This window comes from Salvelinus fontinalis, chromosome 28, assembly GCF_029448725.1.
Source record: "Salvelinus fontinalis isolate EN_2023a chromosome 28, ASM2944872v1, whole genome shotgun sequence".
NCBI classification, from domain to species: Eukaryota; Metazoa; Chordata; class Actinopteri; order Salmoniformes; family Salmonidae; genus Salvelinus; species Salvelinus fontinalis.
In genome coordinates, this window is record NC_074692.1 from 32,890,333 (window position 1) to 32,918,002 (window position 27,670).

At 47.4% G+C, this 27,670-nt stretch overlaps 2 protein-coding genes across 4 annotated transcripts in view; both read right to left on the reverse strand.

The window, feature by feature from the left end:
- Positions 1-4,525, reverse strand: part of LOC129826604 (probable phospholipid-transporting ATPase IM) — a 49,366-nt gene extending 44,841 nt beyond the window's left edge. The window contains exons 1-2 of one of the 3 annotated variants that reach the window (XM_055887510.1): positions 3,784-4,525; positions 3,400-3,638 (exon numbers count right to left, since the gene is read on the reverse strand). The gene's annotated coding sequence lies outside the window, so the exon portion shown is untranslated. The other 2 variants (XM_055887509.1, XM_055887511.1) reach the window with 2 other exon arrangements.
- Positions 4,526-10,080: 5,555 nt separating this feature from the next.
- LOC129826605 (protein unc-13 homolog B-like) overlaps positions 10,081-27,670 on the reverse strand; it is a 154,748-nt gene continuing 137,158 nt past the window's right edge. Inside the window, exons 25-33 of the mRNA XM_055887512.1 lie at positions 23,521-23,658; positions 23,066-23,189; positions 21,145-21,189; positions 20,870-20,941; positions 20,502-20,649; positions 20,056-20,112; positions 19,766-19,858; positions 18,875-19,034; positions 10,081-14,735 (exon numbers count right to left, since the gene is read on the reverse strand). Coding sequence (XP_055743487.1) covers positions 14,453-14,735; positions 18,875-19,034; positions 19,766-19,858; positions 20,056-20,112; positions 20,502-20,649; positions 20,870-20,941; positions 21,145-21,189; positions 23,066-23,189; positions 23,521-23,658 — 1,120 coding nt within the window. The 3' untranslated portion in view covers positions 10,081-14,452. The remainder of the gene's footprint in view (positions 14,736-18,874; positions 19,035-19,765; positions 19,859-20,055; positions 20,113-20,501; positions 20,650-20,869; positions 20,942-21,144; positions 21,190-23,065; positions 23,190-23,520; positions 23,659-27,670) is intronic.

Here is a 27,670-nt window from a genome sequence, read left to right on the forward strand (position 1 = left end):
ATGGGCTGTGATAAAACACTATGAATGCTACAGTACAGTCAATGGACTGTAGGCCGGACACCTGTCTATTATGACACAAAAGATACAGCTATATATTATTGATGGTGTTTCCTACAGGTTATAGAAAAGAGCAGCAGTTCTGTACTATCAGATCCCAGTCCTGCCCGCCCGCCCGCCTGCCTGCCTGCCTACCTACCTACCTACCTACCTACCTACCTGTCTGTCCGCCTGCCTGCCTGCCTGCCTGTCTGTCCGCCTGCCTGCCTGCCTGCCTGCCTACCTACCTACCTACCTGTCTGTCCGCCTGCCTGCCTGTCTGTCCGCCTGCCTGCCTGCCTGCCTGCCTGCCTGCCTACCTGTCTGTCTGTCCGCCTGCCTGCCTGCCTGCCTGCCTGCCTACCTGTCTGTCCGCCTGCCTACCTGTCTGTCCGCCTGCCTGCCTACCTGTCTGTCTGTCCGCCTGCCTACCTGTCTGTCCGCCTGCCTGCCTACCTGTCTGTCTGTCCACCTGCCTGCCTGCCTGCCTGTCTGTCCGCCTGCCTGCCTGCCTGCCTGCCTGCCTGCCTGCCTGCCTGCCTGCCTACCTGTCTGTCCGCCTGCCTGCCTGCCTGCCTACCTGTCTGTCCGCCTGCCTGCCTGTCTGTCCGCCTGCCTGCCTGCCTGCCTGCCTGCCTGCCTACCTGTCTGTCTGTCCGCCTGCCTGTCTGTCCGCCTGCCTGCCTGCCTGCCTGCCTACCTGTCTGTCTGTCCGCCTGCCTGCCTGCCTGTCTGTCTGTCCGCCTGCCTGCCTGCCTACCTGTCTGTCTGTCCGCCTGCCTGCCTGCCTACCTGTCTGTCTGTCCGCCTGCCTGCCTGCCTGTCTGTCTGTCCGCCTGCCTGCCTACCTGTCTGTCTGTCCGCCTGCCTGCCTGCCTGCCTACCTGTCAGTCTGTCCGCCTGCCTGCCTACCTGCAAAAATGCTACAGTAAATGCTACAGTGCACAGAAACACTACATTAAATATAGTACAGTCCACAAAAACACTACATTAATTACTACATTATACTACAATCACAAAAAACACTACAGTGATTATTATAGTATATACTAGTTTTCTTTTACTACAGTATTTATACTATAGTTAACTGTAAATACTAGAGTAAATACTGCAAAAGTCTGCAAAAACACTACACTACACTGAATACTATATTATTTATACCATAGTACAGGGTTTCCCAAACTCGGTACTGGAGCCTCCCCTTGTTGCACGTTGGGTTTTTTCCTTTCTAAATGTAATCCGTTACAGTTACTAGTTACCTGTCCAAAATTGTAATCAGTAATGTAACTTTTGTATTACCCAAACGCAGTAATGTAATCTGATTACATTCAGTTACTTTTATATTACTTTCCCCTTAAGAGGCATTAGAAAAGGACAAAAATGTATGTTACCAATTGAACGACATCTATTGCAGGATAAATCAATGTTAAAGTTTACATAGTTGGCCATATATGGATGTTACATTTTCCTTTATGGTTTGGTTATGTAGGCTTCTTCTAACCCATCGCTTTCTACTACTTATAATAATATGATTAAATTATATCTTTACATTAAAAAACAAAGTCTATGAGAATTTCAGTCATTCCAAGAATTGCAAATCCACAGATGAAACATGAACAAACGGTCACCCCGCCTCTGTTTTGGTAAAAAAAAGGTGAGGGATGGGCCTGGAGGAATGTAACCACTTACAAATTCATAGACAGAGCTATAGATGCAAGGACTGACCATCCATGATATAACAATTATTGTTTTAACCATGTTACACAGTGTTTGTTTACATTTACAATGTTTACAAACATTAGAGAAAAACAAGTTTATATGTGGGGTTCTGATGGAGTGTGACAGTTGAACTAAACTCATGAGGCACGTAATCATCTATTTTTTTTCAAAAGTATCTGTAATCTGATTACAATATTTTTTGCTGTTAACTGTAACGGGTTACAGTTACCATTTTGGGGGGTTTTAGCAATCCGTTACTCCCCAACCCTGGGAACTACTCTCAGGATGTACTGAACTTGTGCGCGTCTTCAATGGCACCCTAACTCCTAGATAGTGCACTACTTTGGACTTTGGTCAAAAGAATTGAGCTAAAAAAGGGAACACGGTGCCATTTCAGACGCACACTTCCTGGTTGCGTTCACTTACTGTTTAGATGACATCATCGACTAGAGTAACATCATGTGCTGGGAGCGTTATCACCTTTTAGAATCACTGATCCAAGGACAGATGTAATATTTAGGTTCTGATAATCTAGGTTTGACCTGGGCTGAGGAGAACTGATCAGAAATCAGTGGTTAGGGGAGATACGGAAGCACCCTGGGTGGATACAGTCTGTGTCACTTCCTGTAAAGCAGTGGAATTCACCTGACCACGTACTGTCTGATGCACTGACGTCAATGTAAAGTTGTGGTGTTGGAGGGGAGAGAAGTGAGGGGGATCAGTCTGCACTACAGTGACAGCCTTTAACAATACAACTCTTTTAGACCGGAGCCCAGAGAACACAAAAACTCCCAACAATCAACTGCTGAATAATTCACCTGACCTCTCAGTCCACAAAGCCAGGTGTGAGTGTCCCCTCTCAGTCCACAAAGCCAGGTGTGAGTGTCCCCTCTCAGTCCACAAAGCCAGGTGTGAGTGTCCCCTCTCAGTCCACAAAGCCAGGTGTGAGTGTCCCCTCTCAGTCCACAAAGCCAGGTGTGAGTGTCCCCTCTCAGTCCACAAAGCCAGGTGTGAGTGTCCCCTCTCAGTTTACCAGATAACAACACAACGCTTTGATTGGTCCTTTAAGTCTAATAGTTATAATATTTATTCGTCATTATAAAACAGTTTTGACTCGTTCCTTTGTCCGTAGCACAGTCGTTTCAATGATCTGACCAGATGATTTGACCCCTTCAGTCTTTAGGTTGGCTGCAGGGGACTGTGAGCTCACCAGGTGAAAGTTACAGTGGCCTGAGAGGGACACTGTGGGGTGACAACAGGTGTATGTCAAGGTAGTGCCCCAGTGTAACACAGCAGTAACGCTGGAGAATAGCGCGCGTGTGGGTAATGACACACTAACACAACACCTGGTCAAACAGCTAGATCAAAACACTGTAGGACACAAGTACGCACATGGCATTATGTTAAAACACCATCATCATAATCTTCCTCCTCCTCATCCTCACCATCATCATCAAGATCAATCCCAAAATGACTTCTCAGTTCTGAAGAGTATTTCACGTTCTGACATCCTCGCCAACAGAAAAATGTCAAACCTTGTTTACTAGAGAAATAGACCAGACCGTAGGTAGAGCAACAATCAGCAATAAACATTCATGTCTAATATGTAACAGACTAACTTGTACAGACAAAGAAAGCATTTACCTGGTGGTTTAAAGGTTAGAAGGCATTGAAGTGATGTTGTAAAGATTGGAGAAAAAAAAGTCACAAAACGTATTCCAAAGTTATGGCTTTTTCTCTCTTTCCCTTTTCTCGTTGTCTCGCCCCCTCTCTCTTTCCTTTTCTCGTTGTCTCGCCCCCTCTCTCTTTCCCAAACTATTCACTCCTGGATCGTCATTCCTAGAAACCAACTCCTTCCTTCACTCATTCTTTCCACTGCTTTACTTCAGGAGTCCCCAGAAAAGAAAAGAGAGAAGATGGAGAGAGTGAACACTCACTTTCGTTCACCACTACTTCCTGTGTGTTTGCCCACCCCTCCCACACCCTAACCCCTGACCCTGAGGTCAAGAGGCTTGCCACCGCTCTTACCGTTAGTCCCGGCTACAGCCGTGCGTGTGTGTCCGACCGGGGAGTGTGTGAGACATGCATACCACCGTGCAGTCTTGGGAAAGTCCGACCAATGAACAAGCTGCTGATTTCATCAAGGCTATCCCTTCATCGTTCACACACTAACTCCTCCTCCTCTACCCCTCCCTCATTCTCTGTATCCGCTCCCTCCTCTGGCTTTCTGACACTTTCTTTACTCTCTGTCTCTCTTTCTCAACTCCTCCCTCCTCTGGCGTTCTGAGACTGCTTTACTCTCTGTCTCTCTTTCTCAACTCCTCCCTCCTCTGGCTTTCTGACACTTTCTTTACTCTCTCTGTCTCTCTTTCTCAACTCTTCTCTCCTCTGGCTTTCTGAGACTGCTTTACTCTCTGTCTCTCTTTCTCAACTCTTCCCTCCTCTGGCTTTCTGAGACTGCTTTACTCTCTCTGTCTCTCTTTCTCAACTCCTCCCTCTTCTGGCTTTCTGAGACTGCTTTACTCTCTCTGTCTCTCTTTCTCAACTCTTCCCTCCTCTGGCTTTCTGAGACTGCTTTACTCTCTCTGTCTCTCTTTCTCAACTCCTCCCTCTTCTGGCTTTCTGAGACTGCTTTACTCTCTGTCTCTCTTTCTCAACTCCTCCCTCCTCTGGCTTTCTGAGACTGCTTTACTCTCTGTCTCTCTTTTTAAACTCCTCCCTCCCTCACTAAATCATTCACGGTTTCAAATAGTCCTATTTTCTAAATTTTTCTTCTCCTCTCTCTTCTGCCTCATGTTCTCTCTCTCTCTTTCCCTCCCTCCCTCCCTCCCTCACACTCCTCTCTTCTGTCATGTTCTCTCTCCCTCCCTCCCTCACACTCCTCTCTTGTCTGTCTCATGTTCTCTCTCTCTCCCTCCCTCTCCCTCCTCTCTGCTCTTGTCTGTTCTCACATCTGACTGGTGAAAGGGCGGTGGGCTTGGAATCTAGAGGGGACTCAGACATACACACAGAACACGGGGTGGGACTACACACACACAGGGTGGGACTACACACACACACACACACACACACACACACACACACACACACACACACACACACACACACACACACACACACACACACACACACACACACACACACACACACACAGGGTGTGACTACACACACACACAGTTTTTATACTTCCCTAATCTCTCCCGTTCTCCTCTTATTATTTGCCCCACTAAGTCTCTCCCCACTAAGTCTCTCCTCACTAAGTCTCTCCTTACTAAGTCTGTCCTCACTAAGTCTCTCCTCACTAAGTCTCTCCCCACTAAGTCTCTCCTCACTAAGTCTCTCCTCACTAAGTCTGTCCTCACTAAGTCTCTCCTCACTAAGTCTCTCCCCACTAAGTCTCTCCTCACTAAGTCTCTCCCCACTCTCCCCCGTCTCTTTCCCTTCAGTTTGTTCTTTGTTCGAGGAACGCACGTCTCTTTCTCTGTCGCTAAAGTAGCAGTTTCCTGCACGCACAAAAAAGGAAACCACTTTCTATTCTCTTTTTTTCATTGTCCCTGTGCGAAAACAACACCACTCGAAACCTAACTGACCAGCACACGCACACATATAAACACACACATATAAACACACACATATAAAACACACACACACACACATATAAACACACACATATAAACGCACACACACACACATATAAACACACACACACACTAAAGAAAGCCATTTCCTTTTTTTGGTGTGCACTTTAGCGATTACAGAAATGATCAAAGCGGCGATTACAGGAAGGATTACAGTTGATATGTAGCTATTGTAAATGGTAGAGGATGTGGGCTTCACTGCCCGGTTGGCATACAGTATATAGAAACAGACTACAACATGCCACGAAAAATTGTCGGCCTAGATAGAGAAATTGGACAATGGCTGCTCTGCAAGTACAAAGCTCTCCAACACCATACGTGACATAAAGAACAGATCGTTGGATGTCTATGAACACGCTACGTCACATTGATGAGAAGTGGGACATGAAGTATGTACTGACAACTGAGAACATGGAGGAGAGGCACACAGCAGAGAACCTAAAAAAACGACATTAAATACCATGGTTGATGAGTGGGGGACAGCAGTAAGCATCGTCTGGTAGCCATGACTGTGGTAGAGGAAACTACATTGACCCCTAGTGGTTATAGGCAAGGACCATCTCAATTCGTCAAGGCTTGGACTCTACAAGGAGTTGAAAGCGTTCCACAGGGATGCTGGCCCATGTTGACTCCAATGCCTCCCACAGTTGTGTCAAGTTGGGTGGAGGACCATTCTTCATAAACACGGGAAACTGTTGAGCGTGAAAAACCCAGCATCGTTGCAGTTCTTGACACAAACCGGTGTGCCAGGCACCTACTACCACACCCTGTTCAAAGGCACTTCAATCTTTTGTCTTGCTCCTTCACCCTCTGAATGGCACACACACATAATCCATGTCTCAATTGTCTCAAGGCATAAAAATCCTTCTTTAACCTGTCTCCTCCCCTTCATCTACACTGATTTGAAGTGGATTTAACAAGTGACATTAATAAGGGATCATATCTTTCAGCTGGATTCACCTGGTCCGTCTATATCCTGGAAAGAGCAGATGTTCTTCATGTTGTTTAAACGATACAAAAAATGTGCTTTTTAAATGTCAAAGCTGTAATATGTACGTTTTTGAGGGCGACCTGACCACATTCACAAAGAAATGTGCGTTATAGATCTGTCATTCTCATCAAAAGCAAGTCCAAGAAAACAAGTCTAAGATTTGTGCGCTATTTCTATGCTTCCCGTTCTTCAGTTCTGTAGTTCCTGTCTTTTACTTTCGGTTTATTGAAAACATATTTGGCAGTGTTTTTAGATGGTACAAATTGCTTGTTTTGTCACATTAACTGAAATGCAAATTCTGCATATTGCACCTTTTAAGATTTGTTTTGCTTTTGTCACATCCTTAACACACACACACACACACACACACACACACACACACACACACACAGACACAGACACAGACAGACACAGACACAGACACACACACACACACACACACACACACACACACACACACACACACACACTTCTAATTCTGACTATTACACTAAAGCAGCCATACCCTATATCCCACAGCACACACTGAGGTTTGCTCCTCTGTAAGGGCTTATATGGTCTCCTGTGTCGGGGGCGAAACATCACATGTAACCATGCATTTTTTCACTGTTTACTTTGAGGACTAATGCTCTCCTGAGACTGGATCGCTGGCGGGCTCCGACTCTATAAGACTCTCACCTAACTGTCAGTGTGTGTATGTATGAGTATAAAGGTGTGTATGGTTACGGTTTGTACTATGTCAAGACATGTCCTGTGTGTGAGAAACTTCTGACAAATGCCTACAGTGTGTGATACCTCTGCCATATGCCCTTAACTCTGCCAGATGCCCTTACCTCACCCAGAGGCCCATACCTCACCCAGAGGCCCATACCTCACCCAGAGGCCCATACCTCACCCAGAGGCCCATACCTCACCCAGAGGCCCATACCTCACCCAGATGCCCATACCTCACCCAGATGCCCATACCTCGCCCAGATTCCCTTTCCTCACCCAGATGCCCTTTCCTCGCCCAGATGCCCTTACCTCGCCCAGATGCCCTTTCCTCGCCCAGATGACCATACCTCACCCAGAGGCCCATACCTCACCCAGAGGCCCATACCTCACCCAGAGGCCCATACCTCACCCAGATGCCCTTACCTCTGCCAGATGCCCTTACCTCTGCCAGATGCCCTTACCTCTGCCAGATGCCCTTACCTCTGCCAGATGCCCTTACCTCTGCCAGATGCCCTTACCTCTGCCAGATGCCCTTACCTCTGCCAGATGCCCTTACCTCTGCCAGATGCCCTTACCTCTGACAGATGCCCTTACCTCTGACAGATGCCCTTACCTCTGCCAGATGCCCTTACCTCACCCAGATGCCCATACCTCTGCCAGATGCCCTTACCTCACCCAGATGCCCTTACCTCTGCCAGAAGCCCTTACCTCTGCCAGATGCCCTTACCTCTGCCAGATGCCCTTACCTCGGCCAAATGCCCTTACCTCTGTCAGAGAGGAACAGGGAGAAGAGTATGAGAGATGGAAAGGGAGGAGAGAATGAGAGAGGGAGAGGGAGGAGAGAATGAGAGAGGGAGAGGGAGGAGAGAGTGAATGAGAGAGGGAGAGGGAGGAGAGTATGAGAGAGGAGAATATGAGAGAGTGAAAGGAGGAAAGTATGAGAGGGAGAGGGAGGAGAATATGAGAGAGGGCGATGAGGAGAGTATGAGAGAGGGAGAGGAGGAGAGTATGAGAGAGGGAGAGGAGGAGAGTATGAGGGAGGGAGAGGAGGAGAGTATGAGGGGGAGAGGAGGAGAGTAGGAGGGGGATAGGAGGAGAGTATGAGGAGGAGAGTATGAGGGGGAGAGTATGAGAGAGGGAGAGGGAGAGGGAGAAGAGTATGAGAGAGGGAGGAGAGTATGAGAGAGAGGGATGAGAATATGAGAGAGGGAGAGGGAGGAGAGAATGAGAGAGGGAGGAGAGTATGAGAGAGGGAGAGGGAGGAGAATATGAGAGATGAGAATATGAGAGAGTGAAAGGAGGAAAGTATGAGAGGGAGAGGGAGGAGAATATGAGAGAGGGCGATGAGGAGAGTATGAGAGAGGGAGAGGAGGAGATTATGAGAGAGGGAGAGGAGGAGAGTATGAGAGAGGAAGAGGAGGAGAGTATGAGAGGGAGGAGAGTATGAGAGAGGGCGAGGAGGAGAGTATGAGAGAGGGAGAGGAGGAGAGTATGAGGGAGGGAGAGGAGGAGAGTATGAGAGAGGGAGAGGAGGAGAGTATGAGAGAGGAAGAGGAGGAGAGTATGAGAGAGGAAGAGGAGGAGAGTATGAGAGGGAGGAGAGTATGAGAGAGGGCGAGGAGGAGAGTATGAGAGAGGGAGAGGAGGAGAGTATGAGGGAGGGAGAGGAGGAGAGTATGAGAGGGGGAGAGGAGGAGAGTATGAGAGGGGCAGAGGAGGTGAGTATGAGAGAGGGAGAGGAGGAGAGTATGAGAGGGGGAGAGTATGAGAGGGGGAGAGGAGGAGAGTATGAGAGAGGGAGAGGAGGAGAGTATGAGAGGGGGAGAGGGGGAGAGGAGGAGAGGGGGAGAGGAGGAGAGTATGAGAGGGGGAGAGGGGGAGAGGAGGAGAGGGGGAGAGGAGGAGAGTATGAGAGGGGAGAGGAGGAGAGTGTGAGAGGGGGAGAGGAGGAGAGTATGAGAGAGGAAGAGGAGGAGAGTATGAGAGAGGAGAGGAGGAGCGTTTGAGGGGGGGGGAGGAGGAGAGTGTGAGATGGGGAGAGGAGGAGAGTATGAGAGGGGGAGAGGAGGAGAGTATGAGAGGAGAGTATGAGAGGGGGAGAGGGGGAGAGGAGGAGAGTATGAGAGGGGGAGAGGAGGAGAGTATGAGAGTATGAGAGGGGGAGAGGAGGAGAGTATGAGAGGGGGATAGGAGGAGAGTATGAGAGGGGGAGAGTATGAGAGGGGGAGAGGATGAGAGGGGGAGAGGAGGAGAGTATGAGAGGGGGAGAGGAGGAGAGTATGAGAGGGGGAGAGTATGAGAGGGGGAGAGGAGGAGAGTATGAGAGTATGAGAGGGGGAGAGGAGGAGAGTATGAGAGGGGGAGAGTATGAGAGGGGGAGAGGAGGAGGGGGAGAGGAGGAGGCTCCAGTTCAGTGCTGCTCTCTTCTATTAATGATCAGCTCAGTCTGTTCAACTGGAAATGAATCATGATGTACACAGAATGCTATCATACTGAGAGAGAGACAATGAGTAATACCGGAGGGGAGAGGGAGAGGAGAGAGGGGGAGAGGGGGAAGGGGGGGGGGGGGGGGGGGGCACTGTGTGGTAAAATAAACACAGGTGTATGTGGTGTTTGATAACCAATGGAATGCAATGGACAAAAACATGTAAAACTCTTTCAAATCTCCATCTAGTCTCATCCCATCTAGTCTCATCCCATCTAGTCTCATCCCATCTAGTCTCATCCCATCTAGTCTCATCCCATCTAGTCTCATCCCATCTAGTCTCATCCCATCTAGTCTCATCCCATCTAGTCTCATCCCATCTAGTCTCATCCCATCTAGTCTCATCCCATCTAGTCTCTTCCCATCTAGTCTCATCCCATCTAGTCTCATCCCATCTAGTCTCATCCCATCTAGTCTCATCCCATCTAGTCTCATCCCATCTAGTCTCATCCTAGTCTCACGTCCATCTAACTCAATAACACTCCAAAAGCCAAAGAGATTATTCATTAATACTTTATATACAAAATTCTAATATTAGTACAAGTATATTCAACATTTTCGCAGCATTATAATATTAATGATACATACTTTACGTATATTAATCTTTTCATATTTGACAGTACATACATAAAAATGCACAACTCAAGGTCTAGTTTACTTTGATTGTGTACTGTAAATACATGCTCTGGTGTTAGGATTTTCTTTACAAACTGCTGTTATGGTTTTCTAACTTACAGTAAGATTAAAACAGTTTGAGTGTCAGAGTTCACTTGTCAAAAAACCCCGAAAAAAACCCGAAAGAAACAAAATGAAAGACAGGAACAAATCAAGAAAACTAGAAAGTGAACACTGCATTACTTGGCACGTGGTGCATACTCCATCCACCCACTTCTCCATCTATGTGATATTATTGGATGGCCCACCTTTCAATTTTCTCTTCCAGCCAATGGCAGGCAGGTAATATTTGTGACATTCACAGAACGCCCAATGACTGGTCGAGTTAATTTTGCATGGTCCGGTGGCCCGGATTTGCTCATTTTAGACCATTCCATTGGTCTTTAAGTGAAATCTCCACCCACACAAGGCACCGGGGCCATGCAAAAAAAACTCCACCAATGAGAGCAATGGTGGAACCTTTGGGGCGGGGCTAACATGAGAGTCAGGTCTCAGTAAGAGGATGATTGACAGAGGTCAAGTATGACATGGTCATTATAACACCAGTGTGTTTGTGGTAATGCTAGGGGTGGCACAGACGCGTCTAAACATTACCTGGGAAGAAGGGGGAGGTAGTTAACATACTCTAACATTTGTTCATCAAGAGGTGTGTATCTGGACATGAGATAGACTTTTTAAATAACCCCCCCCCCTCCCCCCAACAAAACAAACAAACTAGTCAATGTTTGGCTATTTCCATTCCATGTAGACATACAGGCAAACAGTATCTGCAGTAACAGTTGAAAAGAGAAACTTAAGTTGGCAAAATAAATACATGAATAAATACATAAATAAATACAAAATTTAGAGAGGAGGTTAAAGGTTATGTCATGAGTATAGTGTACTGTATGGGAGCATAGAGCCCCCCCCAGGCTGAAGTGGAGTGGGTCGATGCTGTAACCATTAAGCCCAAACAGCTCTGTTCTGTTCACACAGCCGTCTGACAGTAAAAAACACCCCACACCCTAGTCTGTACTCCAACCGGTCAACTAACTGACTGTAGTACCTCACCCTAGTCTGTACTCCACCCGGTCAACTAACTGACTAACTGTAGTACCTCACCCTAGTCTGTACTCCACCCGGTCAACTAACTGACTAACTGTGGTACCTCACCCTAGTCTGTACTCCACCCGGTCAACTAACTGACTAACTGTAGTACCTCACCCTAGTCCGTACTACACCCTGTCAACTAACTGACTAACTGTAGTACCTCACCCTAGTCTGTACTCCAACCTGTCAACTAACTGACTAACTGTAGTACCTCACCCTAGTCTGTACTCCACCCTGTCAACTAACTGACTAACTCTAGTACCTCACCCTAGTCCGTACTACACCCTGTCAACTAACTGACTAACTGTAGTACCTCACCCTAGTCTGTACTCCAACCTGTCAACTAACTGACTAACTGTAGTACCTCACCCTAGTCTGTACTCCACCCTGTCAACTATCTGACTAACTGTAGTACCTCACCCTAGTCTGTACTCCAACCTGTCAACTAACTGACTAACTGTAGTACCTCACCCTAGTCTGTACTCCACCCGGTCAACTAACTGACTAACTGTAGTACCTCACCCTAGTCTGTACTCCACCCGGTCAACTAACTGACTAACTGTAGTACCTCATCCTAGTCCGTACTCCAACCTGTCAACTAACTGACTAACTGTAGTACCTCACCCTAGTCTGTACTCCACCCGGTCAACTAACTGACTAACTGTAGTACCTCATCCTAGTCCGTACTCCAACCTGTCAACTAACTGACTAACTGTAGTACCTCACCCTAGTCTGTACTCCACCCTGTCAACTAACTGACTAACTGTAGTACCTCACCCTAGTCTGTACTCCAACCTGTCAACTAACTGACTAACTGTAGTACCTCACCCTAGTCTGTACTCCACCCGGTCAACTAACTGATTAACTCTAGTACCTCACCCTAGTCCGTACTACACCCTGTCAACTAACTGACTAACTGTAGTACCTCACCCTAGTCTGTACTCCAACCTGTCAACTAACTGACTAACTCTAGTACCTCACCCTAGTCTGTACTCCACCCGGTCAACTAAGTGACTAACTCTAGTACCTCACCCTAGTCTGTACTCCACCCTGTCAACTAACTGACTAACTGTAGTACCTCACCCTAGTCTGTACTCCACCCGGTCAACTAACTGACTAACTGTAGTACCTCACCCTAGTCTGTACTCCAACCTGTCAACTAACTGACTAACTCTAGTACCTCACCCTAGTCTGTACTCCACCCGGTCAACTAACTGACTAACTCTAGTACCTCACCCTAGTCTGTACTCCACCCTGTCAACTAACTGACTAACTGTAGTACCTCACCCTAGTCTGTACTCCACCCTGTCAACTAACTGACTAACTGTAGTACCTCACCCTAGTCTGTACTCCACCCTGTCAACTAACTGACTAACTGTAGTACCTCACCCTAGTCTGTACTCCAACCTGTCAACTAACTGACTAACTCTAGTACCTCACCCTAGTCTGTACTCCACCCGGTCAACTAACTGACTAACTCTAGTACCTCACCCTAGTCTGTACTCCACCCTGTCAACTAACTGACTAACTGTAGTACCTCACCCTAGTCTGTACTCCACCCTGTCAACTAACTGACTAACTGTAGTACCTCACCCTAGTCTGTACTCCACCCTGTCAACTAACTGACTAACTGTAGTACCTCACCCTAGTCTGTACTCCACCCTGTCAACTAACTGACTAACTGTAGTACCTCACCCTAGTCTGTACTCCACCCGGTCAACTAACTGACTGTAGTACCTCACCCTAGTCTGTACTCCACCCGGTCAACTAACTGACTAACTGTAGTACCTCACCCTAGTCCGTACTACACCCTGTCAACTAACTGACTAACTGTAGTACCTCACCCTAGTCTGTACTCCACCCTGTCAACTAACTGACTAACTGTAGTACCTCACCCTAGTCTGTACTCCAACCTGTACCTCACAAACCTCACCTGTTTTTATTGTCTGCTATCACTATACAGTGAAATCATTTTAACCAGGGCCAATAGGCAGCCATTTTCTTCCCAGTTCAGGTACATATCCCTGTGGTTGTGATGGTCTGAGGAGGGATGGGGGTTAGCGCTGTGATTTTAAGGCTATGTAAACCACAGGGATGGTACTGTAGTGACCCTGGAGACAGGTCAGGTCAGATCCATCCACACGTGTTTTCATCACAGGTTAGGGTGATGGGTGTTGGGCTATGGGCATGAGTCTCATGTGTTTCCATCACAGGTTAGGGTGATGGGTGTTGGGCTATGGGCATGAGTCTCATGTGTTTTCATCACAGGTTAGGGTGATGGGTGTTGGGCTATGGGCATGAGTCTCATGTGTTTTCATCAAAGGTTAGGGTGATGGGTGTTGGGCTATGGGCATGAGTCTCATGTGTTTTCATCAAAGGTTAGGGTGATGGGTGTTGGGCTATGGGCATGAGTCTCATGTGTTTCCATCACAGGTTAGGGTGATGGGTGTTGGGCTATGGGCATGAGTCTCATGTGTTTTCATCACAGGTTAGGGTGATGGGTGTTGGGCTATGGGCATGAGTCTCATGTGTTTTCATCACAGGTTAGGGTGATGGGTGTTGGGCTATGCGTATCAGTCTCATGCTAGTAGTATATAAAATTAGAGGATGTACCTATAAGGGTTGTTCTGATATAGCCCCTGGTACATACAGTAAGCAGACATTCATTCACGTGTGTGTGTGTGTGTGCGTGCGTCTGTGTGTGTGTGTGTGTGATATGAATGCAACAGTGAAGGTATGTGGTGTTGTGTCACACTCCACTACTTTGATGCATACAGTGAAAGTCTCTGATTGGTCCCTCATCAGTCATGTGCCTGCTCCAGGCCCTCTCATTGGCCCAGAGGACCAGGAAACATAACATTTATTAACTTCTATCCTGATGTCCCTCTCTTCCACCGAGCGTGTCTGCTCTTTCAACTCCGTCTTGTGATAGGCTCTCATCTACCTATCCTCCCTCCTCCTCCCCGCTCCTCTACCTATCCTCTCTCCACCTCCCCTCCTTCTCTCCTCTCCTCTCTCCTCCCCTCTACCTATCCTCTCTCCACATCTCCTCATCCTCTCTCCACCTCTTCTCTCCTCTACCTATCCTCTCTCCACATCTCCTCATCATCTCCCCTCCTCTACAGGACGTGTCTCGGCCTTCAGTTTGACAAAGTCCTTGGCCACCTCGTCGGCCGCACGCTGAGACAAGATACGCATCACCGTTACGCCCGTCTCGTCCTTCTGGATGAATCCGCCCAGCGGGCACCAGCACACGCACGACTTCCTGTCAGCCACGTCTCGGAGCTGGACCACGGCCACGCCCACAACACGGTCGGCCCGGCCGAAACAGTAGTCCTTCACCGTCACCTGCAGCTCATAGCAGTCTGGAGACTCCTTACCCAGGATGCTGTTGGAGGGAGAGAGGAAGGAGGGGAGGTTGGAGGGAGAGAGGAAGGAGGGGAGGTTGGAGGGAGAGAGGAAGGAGGGGAGGTTGGAGGGGGAGAGGAAGGAGGGGAGGTTGGAGGGAGAGAGGAAGGAGGGGAGGTTGGAGGGGGAGAGGAAGGAGGGGAGGTTGGAGGGGGAGAGGAAGGAGGGGAGGTTGGAGGGAGAGAGGAAGGAGGGGAGGTTGGAGGGGGAGAGGAAGGTGGGGAGGTTAGGGGGAGAGAGGAAGGAGGGGAGGTTGGAGGGAGAGAGGAAGGAGGGGAGGTTGGAGGGAGAGAGGAAGGAGCGGAGGTTGGAGAGGGAGAGGAAGGAGCGGAGGTTGGGGGGAGAGAGGAAGGAGGGGAGGTTGGGGGGAGAGAGGAAGGAGGGGAGGTTGGAGGGGGAGAGGAAGGTGGGGAGGTTGGGGGGAGAGAGGAAGGAGGGGAGGTTGGAGGGGGAGAGGAAGGAGGGGAGGTTGGAGGGGGAGAGGAAGGAGCGGAGGTTGGAGGGAGAGAGGAAGGAGGGGAGGTTGGAGGGGGAGAGGAAGGAGGGAAGGTTGGAGGGAGAGAGGAAGGAGGGGAGGTTGGAGGGAGAGAGGAAGGAGGGGATGTTGGAGGGTGAGAGGAAGGAGGGGAGGTTGGAGGGGGAGAGGAAGGAGGGGAGGTTGGTGGGGGAGAGGAAGGAGGGGAGGTTGGAGGGGGAGAGGAAGGAGGGGAGGTTGGAGGGGGAGAGGAAGGAGGGGAGGTTGGTGGGGGAGAGGAAGGAGGGGAGGTTGGAGGGGGAGAGGAAGGATGGGAGGTTGGAGGGAGAGAGGAAGGAGGGGAGGTTGGAGGGGGAGAGGAAGGAGGGGAGGTTGGAGGGAGAGAGGAAGGAGGGGAGGTTGGAGGGAAAGAGCGAAGAGGTAGAAGTGGTTCAACATTGGTGTATAGTGTACACTACAGACTAATGGTGGAGTCCTAACTTTAAATCTGTGCACAGTGGAGAATGGATGGTTGTTGTACAGTAGGATCTAAATCTAACAGTGGAGAATGGATGGTTGTTGTACAGTAGGATCTAAATCTAACAGTGGAGAATGGATGGTTGTTGTACAGTAGAATCTAAATCTAACAGTGGAGAATGGTTGGTTGTTGTACAGTAGGATCTAAATCTAACAGTGGAGAATGGATGGTTGTTGTACAGTAGGATCTAAATCTAACAGTGGAGAATGGATGGTTGTTGTACAGTAGAATCTAAATCTAACAGTGGAGAATGGATGGTTGTTATACAGTAGAATCTAAATCTAACAGTGGAGAATGGATGGTTGTTATACAGTAGAATCTAAATCTAACAGTGGAGAATGGATGGTTGTTGTACAGTAGGATCTGAATCTAACAGTGGAGAATGGATGGTTGTTGTACAGTAGAATCTAAATCTAACAGTGGAGAATGGATGGTTGTTATACAGTAGGATCTAAATCTAACAGTGGAGAATGGTTGGTTGTTGTACAGTAGGATCTAAATCTAACAGTGGAGAATGGATGGTTGTTGTACAGTAGGATCTAAATCTAACAGTGGAGAATGGTTGGTTGTTGTACAGTAGGATCTGAATCTAACAGTGGAGAATGGTTGGTTGTTGTACAGTAGGATCTAAATCTAACAGTGGAGAATGGTTGGTTGTTGTACAGTAGGATCTAAATCTAACAGTGGAGAATGGATGGTTGTTGTACAGTAGAATCTGAATCTAACAGTGGAGAATGGATGGTTGTTGTACAGTAGGATCTAAATCTAACAGTGGAGAATGGTTGGTTGTTGTACAGTAGGATCTGAATCTAACAGTGGAGAATGGATGGTTGTTGTACAGTAGGATCTAAATCTAACAGTGGAGAATGGATGGTTGTTGTACAGTAGGATCTGAATCTAACAGTGGAGAATGGTTGGTTGTTGTACAGTAGGATCTGAATCTAACAGTGGAGAATGGTTGGTTGTTGTACAGTAGGATCTAAATCTAACAGTGGAGAATGGTTGGTTGTTGTACAGTAGGATCTAAATCTAACAGTGGAGAATGGATGGTTGTTGTACAGTAGAATCTAAATCTAACAGTGGAGAATGGATGGTTGTTGTACAGTAGGATCTAAATCTAACAGTGGAGAATGGATGGTTGTTGTACAGTAGGATCTGAATCTAACAGTGGAGAATGGTTGGTTGTTGTACAGTAGGATCTAAATCTAACAGTGGAGAATGGATGGTTGTTGTACAGTAGGATCTGAATCTAACAGTGGAGAATGGATGGTTGTTGTACAGTAGAATCTAAATCTAACAGTGGAGAATGGTTGGTTGTTGTACAGTAGAATCTAAATCTAACAGTGGAGAATGGATGGTTGTTATACAGTAGGATCTAAATCTAACAGTGGAGAATGGATGGTTGTTATACAGTAGAATCTAAATCTAACAGTGGAGAATGGATGGTTGTTGTACAGTAGAATCTAAATCTAACAGTGGAGAATGGTTGGTTGTTATACAGTAGAATCTAAATCTAACAGTGGAGAATGGATGGTTGTTATACAGTAGAATCTAAATCTAACAGTGGAGAATGGATGGTTGTTATACAGTAGAATCTAAATCTAACAGTGGAGAATGGTTGGTTGTTGTACAGTAGAATCTAAATCTAACAGTGGAGAATGGTTGGTTGTTGTACAGTAGAATCTAAATCTAACAGTGGAGAATGGATGGTTGTTATACAGTAGAATCTAAATCTAACAGTGGAGAATGGATGGTTGTTATACAGTAGGATCTAAATCTAACAGTGGAGAATGGATGGTTGTTGTACAGTAGAATCTAAATCTAACAGTGGAGAATGGATGGTTGTTATACAGTAGAATCTAAATCTAACAGTGGAGAATGGATGGTTGTTGTACAGTAGGATCTAAATCTAACAGTGGAGAATGGTTGGTTGTTGTACAGTAGAATCTAAATCTAACAGTGGAGAATGGATGGTTGTTGTACAGTAGAATCTAAATCTAACAGTGGAGAATGGTTGGTTGTTGTACAGTAGGATCTGAATCTAACAGTGGAGAATGGTTGGTTGTTGTACAGTAGAATCTAAATCTAACAGTGGAGAATGGATGGTTGTTGTACAGTAGAATCTAAATCTAACAGTGGAGAATGGTTGGTTGTTGTACAGTAGGATCTGAATCTAACAGTGGAGAATGGTTGGTTGTTGTACAGTAGGATCTAAATCTAACAGTGGAGAATGGATGGTTGTTGTACAGTAGGATCTGAATCTAACAGTGGAGAATGGATGGTTGTTGTACAGTAGAATCTAAATCTAACAGTGGAGAATGGTTGGTTGTTGTACAGTAGAATCTAAATCTAACAGTGGAGAATGGATGGTTGTTATACAGTAGGATCTAAATCTAACAGTGGAGAATGGATGGTTGTTATACAGTAGAATCTAAATCTAACAGTGGAGAATGGATGGTTGTTGTACAGTAGAATCTAAATCTAACAGTGGAGAATGGTTGGTTGTTATACAGTAGAATCTAAATCTAACAGTGGAGAATGGATGGTTGTTATACAGTAGAATCTAAATCTAACAGTGGAGAATGGATGGTTGTTATACAGTAGAATCTAAATCTAACAGTGGAGAATGGATGGTTGTTGTACAGTAGAATCTAAATCTAACAGTGGAGAATGGTTGGTTGTTGTACAGTAGAATCTAAATCTAACAGTGGAGAATGGATGGTTGTTATACAGTAGAATCTAAATCTAACAGTGGAGAATGGATGGTTGTTATACAGTAGAATCTAAATCTAACAGTGGAGAATGGATGGTTGTTGTACAGTAGAATCTAAATCTAACAGTGGAGAATGGATGGTTGTTGTACAGTAGAATCTAAATCTAACAGTGGAGAATGGTTGGTTGTTGTACAGTAGGATCTAAATCTAACAGTGGAGAATGGATGGTTGTTGTACTTCACCTTTAAAAAAAGCTTTGGTGATTAATATTTATTTCAAAGTAATTTCATGAGCCAAACCCTCTAGTTTTGGCACTTGTGCTGCCGTAGCTCCAGCCGAAAATAGTTGTCAGGGTGGTGAACACCTGAAAGTGGAGTGAAAGTGAAGGGCTGGAAACTCAGTGGTGAACTCACAATTGGAAGGCCTCGTTGTACTTGGCTGTCCAGCTGTTATTCTTTGACTTGGTGGTGAACTTCCTCTTCTGGGCGGCAAGGAGTGGACCAATCATATTGACCTCCACGAAGGGACGGAACATCCCTGATGTCTGCCACCTCATGTCATTCACCGCTATCACTGTAGGGGAGAGAGAGAGACAAGGAGAGAGACCAAGGGCGGGGGGGAGGGGAGGAGAGAGAGAGGTGGGGGGGAGAGAGAGAGAGAGAGAGCGAGGGAACAACAGGTGAGAAATGAAAGCAATCGGTGTGAGAGCAGTAGATAGAAGGAGAAGGAGATGGAGAGATGAGAAATGGAAAGATGAGAGATGAAAAGATGGAAAGATGAGAGATGAGAGATGGAAAGATGAGAGATGGAGAAGGAAAGATGAGAGACGGAGAAGGAAAGATATGAGATGGAAAGATGAGAGATGGAGAAGGAAAGATATGAGATGGAAAGATGAGAGATGGAGAAGGAAAGATGAGAGATGGAGAAGGAAAGATATGAGATGGAAAGATGAGAGAGGGAGAAGGAAAGATGAGAGACGGAGAAGGAAAGATATGAGATGGAAAGATGAGAGATGGAGAAGGAAAGATATGAGATGTAAAGATGAGAGATGGAGAAGGAAAGATGAGAGATGGAGAAGGAAAGATATGAGATGGAAAGATGAGAGATGGAGAAGGAAAGATGAGAGATGGAGAAGGAAAGATATGAGATGGAAAGATGAGAGATGGAGAAGGAAAGATATGAGATGGAAAGATGAGAGATGTTTGACAAAAGGACAGAGAGATGAAAATGTTTGAGTTATGAGGTGTGTTTGTGTTGTCCAGTTTGATCTGAGGTGGACTGGACAGGACACGTGTCTGGCTCACCTCTGATGTTGACCTTGTGGACCTTGTCTTTGCCTGGAGGCACCATGTCTATCTGGATCTGGGCCTCACCAACAGGCTTCTCCACTCCTGAACCTGAGAGTCAATGTACATCACAAATGATCACACCACTATTACCATTTACTGAGCAACCAAACGTGTTCATTCACTTCATTCTATCATTGCGCTATTATATGTAAATCAATTAGCTATAACACATTATTTTAAGGAAATCTAATACATTATTACCACATTATAAAAGCTTATAATCCATCTATAACACTATAACATACCTCTGTCTGGCCGAACCTTCTCACTGGGGGTAATCCTGATGCCCATCCCATTATGAACTAGAGAGAGAGAGAAAAGAGAGAGAGAAATGGTGTGAAAGAGAGAGAGAACGGGTGTGAGAGAGAGAGAGAGAGAGAGAGAGAGAGAGAGAGAGAGAGAGAGAGAGAGAGAGAGAGAGTGAGGGAGAAAAATAAATTGTGTGAGACAAAGAGAGAGAAAACAGGAAGAGTGAATACTCTATACTGACCTCTATTGGCATGATAATGGAAATGCATCAATACAGGTCATGAGTAAAACTGTCTGTGCATGTAAACAAAAATATATGTTTGTTCTCTGAGTGTGTGTGTGTGTGTGTGTGTGTGTGTGTGTGTGTGTGTGTGTGTGTGTGTGTGTGTGTGTGTGTGTGTGTGTGTGTGTGTGTGTGTGTGTGTGTGTGTGTGTGTCTTACCCTGTGCGTGCTGTGTAGTTACAAAGATCTTGATTAGTGCATCAGTGCTCTGAGAGTAGAGGGACAGAGCATATTTCAGCGAAGTTAACTCAGGACTCTTCTCCACATAGGCCTTCTTCAGACCATTACCTCCCGCATGGAAGTATTGCTGAGAGGGAGAGAGAAAGAGAAAGAGAGAGAGAGAAAAGTTAAGAGTGTATGTATGCATTAGTGTGTATACGCTTATTTCTCTGTGTGTGTGTGTGTGTGTGTGTGTGTGTGTGTGTGTGTGTGTGTGTGTGTGTGTGTGTGTGTGTGTGTGTGTGTGTGTGTGTGTGTGTGTGTGTGTGTGTGTGTGTGTGTGTGTGTGTGTGTGTGTGTGTTTTCACCTTGATGGTTTCCAGTGCGGCATCCATGATGACACACTGTTTGGGCGTCAGGCTTTTGGCCTCACCCCCTCCCTACGGCAACCAGAGTTACAGACAGACATTAGCCACGCCCCATTGTGTGTTAAACTCAGGACAGGGGTTTATACCGATCCTAGGCCGTCATTGAAAATAAGAATTTGTTCTTAACTGACTTGTCTAGTTAAATAAAGGTAAAATAAATCAAATAAACAGCATAGCCATTATAAGACAGCAGTAACTGCCAGCGTGGTCTGTACCTTCAGGTTGGACAGTCCCTTGGCAGCAGTCAGTATCTGAGCTCCCTGGAAAAATCAAGCAAATGATCAGGCATGTCATGAAAGATTAGAGAAGGAGGGAGAGGGAGTGAGGTAGGGAGAACTGGGTCAGATTAGTCAGATTACATCTGGTTCTATCTGTTAAAAATACCCCCGAGATGGGTTTATATTCAAAAGGAACCTAATTCCAGTCGGATGTAAGGCAGGAGGTCTAGAGGGTGGTGCTGGTAGACTGTCTGATGGAATACAGGAGGTCTAGAGGGTGGTGCTGGTAGACTGTCTGATGGAACACAGGAGGTCTAGAGGGTGGTGCTTTTAGACTGTCTGATGGAATACAGGAGGTCTAGAGGGTGGTGCTGGTAGACTGTCTGATGGAACACAGGAGGTCTAGAGGGTGGTGCTGGTAGACTGTCTGATGGGACACAGGGGGTCTAGAGGGTGGTGCTTGTAGACTGTCTGATGGAAGACAGGAGGTCTAGAGGGTGGTGCTGGTAGACTGTCTGATGGAAGACAGGAGGTCTAGAGGCTGGTGCTGGTAGACTGTCTGATGGAACACAGGAGGTCTAGAGGGTGGTGCTGGTAGACTGTCTGATGGAACACAGGACGTCTACAGGGTGGTGCTTGTAGACTGTCTGACGGAACACAGGAGGTCTAGAGAGTGGTGCTGGTAGACTGTCTGATGGAACACAGGAGGTCTAGAGGGTGGTGCTGGTAGACTGCCAGATGGAAGACAGGAGGTCTAGAGGGTGGTGCTGGTAGACTGTCTGATGGAAGACAGGAGGTCTAGAGGGTGGTGCTGGTAGACTGTCTGATGGAACACAGGAGGTCTAGAGGGTGGTGCTGGTAGACTGTCTGATGGAACACAGGAGGTCTAGAGGGTGGTGCTGGTAGACTGTCTGATGCAAGACAGGAGGTCTAGAGGGTGGTGCTGGTAGACTGTCTGACGGAACACAGGAGGTCTAGAGGGTGGTGCTGGTAGACTGTCGGATGGAACACAGGAGGTCTAGAGGGTGGTGCTGGTAGACTGTCTGACGGAACACAGGAGGTCTAGAGGGTGGTGCTGGTAGACTATCTGATGGAAGACAGGAGGTCTAGAGGGTGGTGCTGTTAGACTGTCTGACGGAACACAGGAGGTCTAGAGGGGGGTGCTGGTAGACTGTCTGATAGAACACAGGAGGTCTAGAGGGTGGTGCTGGTAGACTGTCTGATGGAAGACAGGAGGTCTAGAGGGTGGTGCTGGTAGACTGTCTGACGGAACACAGGAGGTCTAGAGGGTGGTGCTGGTAGACTGTCTGATGGGACACAGGAGGTCTAGAGGGTGGTGCTGGTAGACTGTCTGATGGAAGACAGGAGGTCTACAGGGTGGTGCTGGTAGACTGTCTGATGGAACACAGGAGGTCTAGAGGGTGGTGCTGGTTGACTGTCTGATGGAACACAGGAGGTCTAGAGGGTGGTGCTGGTAGACTGTCTGATGGAACACAGGAGGTCTAGAGGGTGGTGCTGGTAGACTGTCTGATGGAACACAGGAGGTCTAGAGGGTGGTGCTGGTAGACTGTCTGATGGAACACAGGAGGTCTAGAGGGTGGTGCTGTTAGACTGTCTGACGGAACACAGGAGGTCTACAGAGTGGTGCTGGTAGACTGTCTGATGGAAGACAGGAGGTCTACAGGGTGGTGCTGGTAGACTGTCTGATGGAAGACAGGAGGTCTACAGGGTGGTGCTGGTAGACTGTCTGATGGAAGACAGGAGGTCTAGAGGGTGGTGCTGGTAGACTGTCTGATGGAACACAGGAGGTCTAGAGGGTGGTGCTGGTAGACTGTCTGATGGAAGACAGGACGTCTACAGGGTGGTGCTGGTAGACTATTGGTATATACAGTATTGTGAGGAGGGCAGATAGACTTACGAAGCCGTCGTTGCTCGGTGGTAAGATGATGGTCTTCTCCAAGCTGCTGAGGACAATCTTCCACAGATCCTTCAGTATTCTCTTCAGAACCGTCTTCTCACAGGTGTCAGCAAACAGACTCAGACTGGGGTTACAGGGAGAAGAGGGACACACAAAAACACTGAGGCACACTGGAACCATTTTACCCAGTCACCGACAGTAGCATGTTTCAGTCTATATCATCTCAGACGCCAAAACCACATCTCTTGTGTGCAAGACACTGTAGCTCTGTCATGACAAACTAGAGACTACTTGAGATAACATGGTTTCAGTATGTGAAACAAGTCTACTAACGAAAATATCACGGATTTGAAACTGCACCATTTTTCAGCACAAATGGCATATGCATCCATATACACATATACATAACCATCTCTGCACCAAAATGGTGTCCACCGTGTGTCAGCCCCACTCACTTTCCATCCAGGAACTCCATGAGAGGCCTCAGCATGTTGTCAGCGTCGGCCTCGGCTGTCTGACGGTTGGGATGACCTTTTATCTGGTACAGGATCTCTGCCATCTGACGCATGCAGACGGTGAGACGGGCCTGGAAACTAATAACAAATAGAAAACCAAGTCAATTGTCCATCTTGGAAATTGATCAGCTCCCAATCCTCCCAGACAACACAGAAACATTCAGAAAGGAGTGCGAGCCGCAGTGCAGCTCCCCTGTAGCAGTATAGTGCCTTTCTCAAGGAACAACAGTAGTGGATGGTAGTTATGCTCTGAAACCAGCAGCTCTTCTGTTGCCAGTTCAGATCCCACTTTTTCATGCCTAACCCTGGGACTAGAACGAATATACACTGCTCAAAAAAATAAAAGGAACACTTAAACAACACAATGTAACTCCAAGTCAATCACACTTCTGTGAAATCAAACTGTCCACTTAGGAAGCAACACTGATTGACAATAAATTTCACATGCTGTTGTGCAAATGGAATAGACAACAGGTGGAAATTATAGGCAATTAGCAAGACACCCCCAATAAAGGAGTGGTTCTGCAGGTGGTGACCACAGACCACTTCTCAGTTCCTATGCTTCCTGGCTGATGTTTTGGTCACTTTTGAATGCTGGCGGTGCTCTCACTCTAGTGGTAGCATGAGACGGAGTCTACAACCCACACAAGTGGCTCAGGTAGTGCAACTCATCCAGGATGGCACATCAATGCGAGCTGTGGCAAGAAGGTTTGCTGTGTCGGTCAGCGTAGTGTCCAGAGCATGGAGGCGCTACCAGGAGACAGGCCGGTACATCAGGAGACGTGGAGGAGGCCGTAGGAGGGCAACAACCCAGCAACAGGACCGCTACCTCCGCCTTTGAGCAAGGAGGAGCAGGAGGAGCACTGCCAGAGCCCTGCAAAATTACCTCCAGCAGGCCACAAATGTGCATGTGTCTGCTCAAACGGTCAAAAACAGACTCCATGAGGGTGGTATGAGGGCCCGACGTCCACAGGTGGGGGTTGTGCTTACAGCCCAACACTGTGCAGGACGTTTGGCATTTGCCAGAGAACACCAAGATTGGCAAATTCGCCACTGGCGCCCTGTGCTCTTCACAGATAAAAGCAGGTTCACACTGAGCACATGTGACAGACGTGACAGAGTCTGGAGACGCCGTGGAGAACGTTCTGCTGCCTGCAACATCCTCCAGCATGACCGGTTTGGCGGTGGGTCAGTCATGGTGTGGGGTGGCATTTCTTTGGGGGGCCGCACATCCCTCCATGTGTTCGCCAGAGGTAGCCTGACTGCCATTAGGTACCGAGATGAGATCCTCAGACCCCTTGTGAGACCATATGCTGGTGTGGATGGCCCTGGGTTCCTCCTAATGCAAGACAATGCTAGACCTCATGTGGCTGGAGTGTGTCAGCAGTTCCTGCAAGAGGAAGGCATTGATGCTATGGACTGGCCCGCCCGTTCCCCAGACCTGAGTCCAATTGAGCACATCTGGGACATCATGTCTCGCTCCATCCACCAACGCCACGTTGCACCACAGACGGTCCAGGAGTCGGCGGATGCTTTAGTCCAGGTCTGGTAGGAGATCCCTCAGGAGACCATCCGCCACCTCATCAGGAGCATGCCCAGGCGTTGTAGGAAGGTCATACAGGCACGTGGAGGCCACACACACTACTGAGCCTCCTTTTGACTTGTTTTAAGGACATTACATCAAAGTTGGATCAGCCTGTAGTGTGGTTTTCCACTTTAATTTTTAGTGTGACTCCAAATCCAGACCTCCATGGGTTGATAAATTTGATTTCCATTGATCATTTTCTTGTTGTCAGCACATTCAACTATGTAAAGAAAAAAGTATTTAATAAGAATATTTCATTCATTCAGATCTAGGATGTGTTATTTTAGTGTTCCCTTTATTTTTTTGAGCAATGTATATATATATATATATATATATATATATATATATATATATATACACACACACAGTACCAGTCACAAGATTGGACACACCTACTCATTCAATGTTTTTTCTTTATTTGTATAGAAGACTAGATTGGAGTAGGAGGTCTGAGCTACCTATCACCCTGTAGAGTAGGAGGTCTGAGCTACCTATCACCCTGTAGAGTAGGAGGTCTGAGCTACCTATCACCCTGTAGAGTAGGAGGTCTGAGCTACCTATCACCCTGTAGAGTAGGAGGTCTGAGCTACCTATCACCCTGTAGAGTAGGAGGTCTGAGCTACCTATCACCCTGTAGATTAGGAGGTCTGAGCTACCTATCACCCTGTAGACTAGAGTAGGAGGTCTGAGCTACCTATCACCCTGTAGAGTAGGAGGTCTGAGCTACCTATCACCCTGTAGACTAGAGTAGGAGATCTGAGCTTCCTATCACCCTGTAGAGTAGGAGGTCTGAGCTACCTATCACCCTGTAGACTAGAGTAGGAGGACTGAGCTACCTATCACCCTGTAGAGTAGAGTAGGAGGTCTGAGCTACCTATCACCCTGTAGAGTAGGAGGTCTGAGCTACCTATCACCCTGTAGAGTAGAGTAGGAGGTCTGAGCTACCTATCACCCTGTAGAGTAGGAGGTCTGAGCTACCTATCACCCTGTAGAGTAGGAGGTCTGAGCTACCTATCACCCTGTAGAGTAGACTAGGAGGTCTGAGCTACCTATCACCCTGTAGAGTAGAGTAGGAGGTCTGAGCTACCTATCACCCTGTAGAGTAGGGGGTCTGAGCTACCTATCACCCTGTACACTATAGTAGGAGGTCTGAGCTACCTATCACCCTGTAGAGTAGGAGGTCTGAGCTACCTATCACCCTGTAGACTATAGTAGGAGGTCTGAGCTACCTATCACCCTGTAGAGTAGAGTAGGAGGTCTGAGCTACCTATCACCCTGTAGAGTAGCAGGTCTGAGCCACCTATCACCCAGTAGAGTAGCAGGTCTGAGCTACCTATCACCCTGTAGACTATAGTAGGAGGTCTGAGCTACCTATCACCCTGTAGACTAGGAGGTCTGAGCAACCTATCACCCTGTAGAGTAGGAGGTCTGAGCTACCTATCACCCTGTAGACTAGAGTAGGAGGTCTGTGCTACCTATCACCATGTAGACTAGAGTAGGAGGTCTGAGCTACCTATCACCCTGTAGAGTAGGAGGTCTGAGCTACCTATCACCCTGTAGAGTAGGAGGTCTGAGCTACCTATCACCCTGTAGAGTAGAGTAGGAGGTCTGAGCTACCTATCACAATGTAGATTGGAGTAGGAGGTCTGAGCTACCTATCACCCTGTAGACTAGAGTAGGAGGACTGAGCTACCTATCACCCTGTAGACTAGAGTTAGAGGTCTGAGCTACCTATCACCCTGTAGACTAGAGTAGGAGGTCTGAGCTACCTATCACCCTGTAGAGTAGGAGGTCTGAGCTACCTATCACCCTGTAGATTGGAGAAGGAGGTATGAGCTACCTATCACCATGTAGACTAGAGTAGGAGGACTGAGCTACCTATAACCCTGTAGACTAGAGTAGGAGGTCTGAGCTACCTATCACCCTGTAGAGTAGAGTAGGAGGTCTGAGCTTCCTATCACCCTGTAGATTAGAGTAGGAGGTCTGAGCTACCTATCACCCTGTAGAGTAGGAGGTCTGAGCTACCTATCACCCTGTAGAGTAGGAGGTCTGAGCTACCTATCACCCTGTAGAGTAGAGTAGGAGGTCTGAGCTACCTATCACCCTGTAGAGTAGGAGGTCTGAGCTACCTATCACCCTGTAGAGTAGGAGGTCTGAGCTACCTATCACCCTGTAGAGTAGACTAGGAGGTCTGAGCTACCTATCACCCTGTAGAGTAGAGTAGGAGGGCTGAGCTACCTATCACCCTGTAGAGTAGGGGGTCTGAGCTACCTATCACCCTGTAGACTATAGTAGGAGGTCTGAGCTACCTATCACCCTGTAGAGTAGGAGGTCTGAGCTACCTATCACCCTGTAGACTATAGTAGGAGGTCTGAGCTACCTATCACCCTGTAGAGTAGAGTAGGAGGTCTGAGCTACCTATCACCCTGTAGACTAGGAGGTCTGAGCCACCTATCACCCAGTAGAGTAGCAGGTCTGAGCTACCTATCACCCTGTAGACTATAG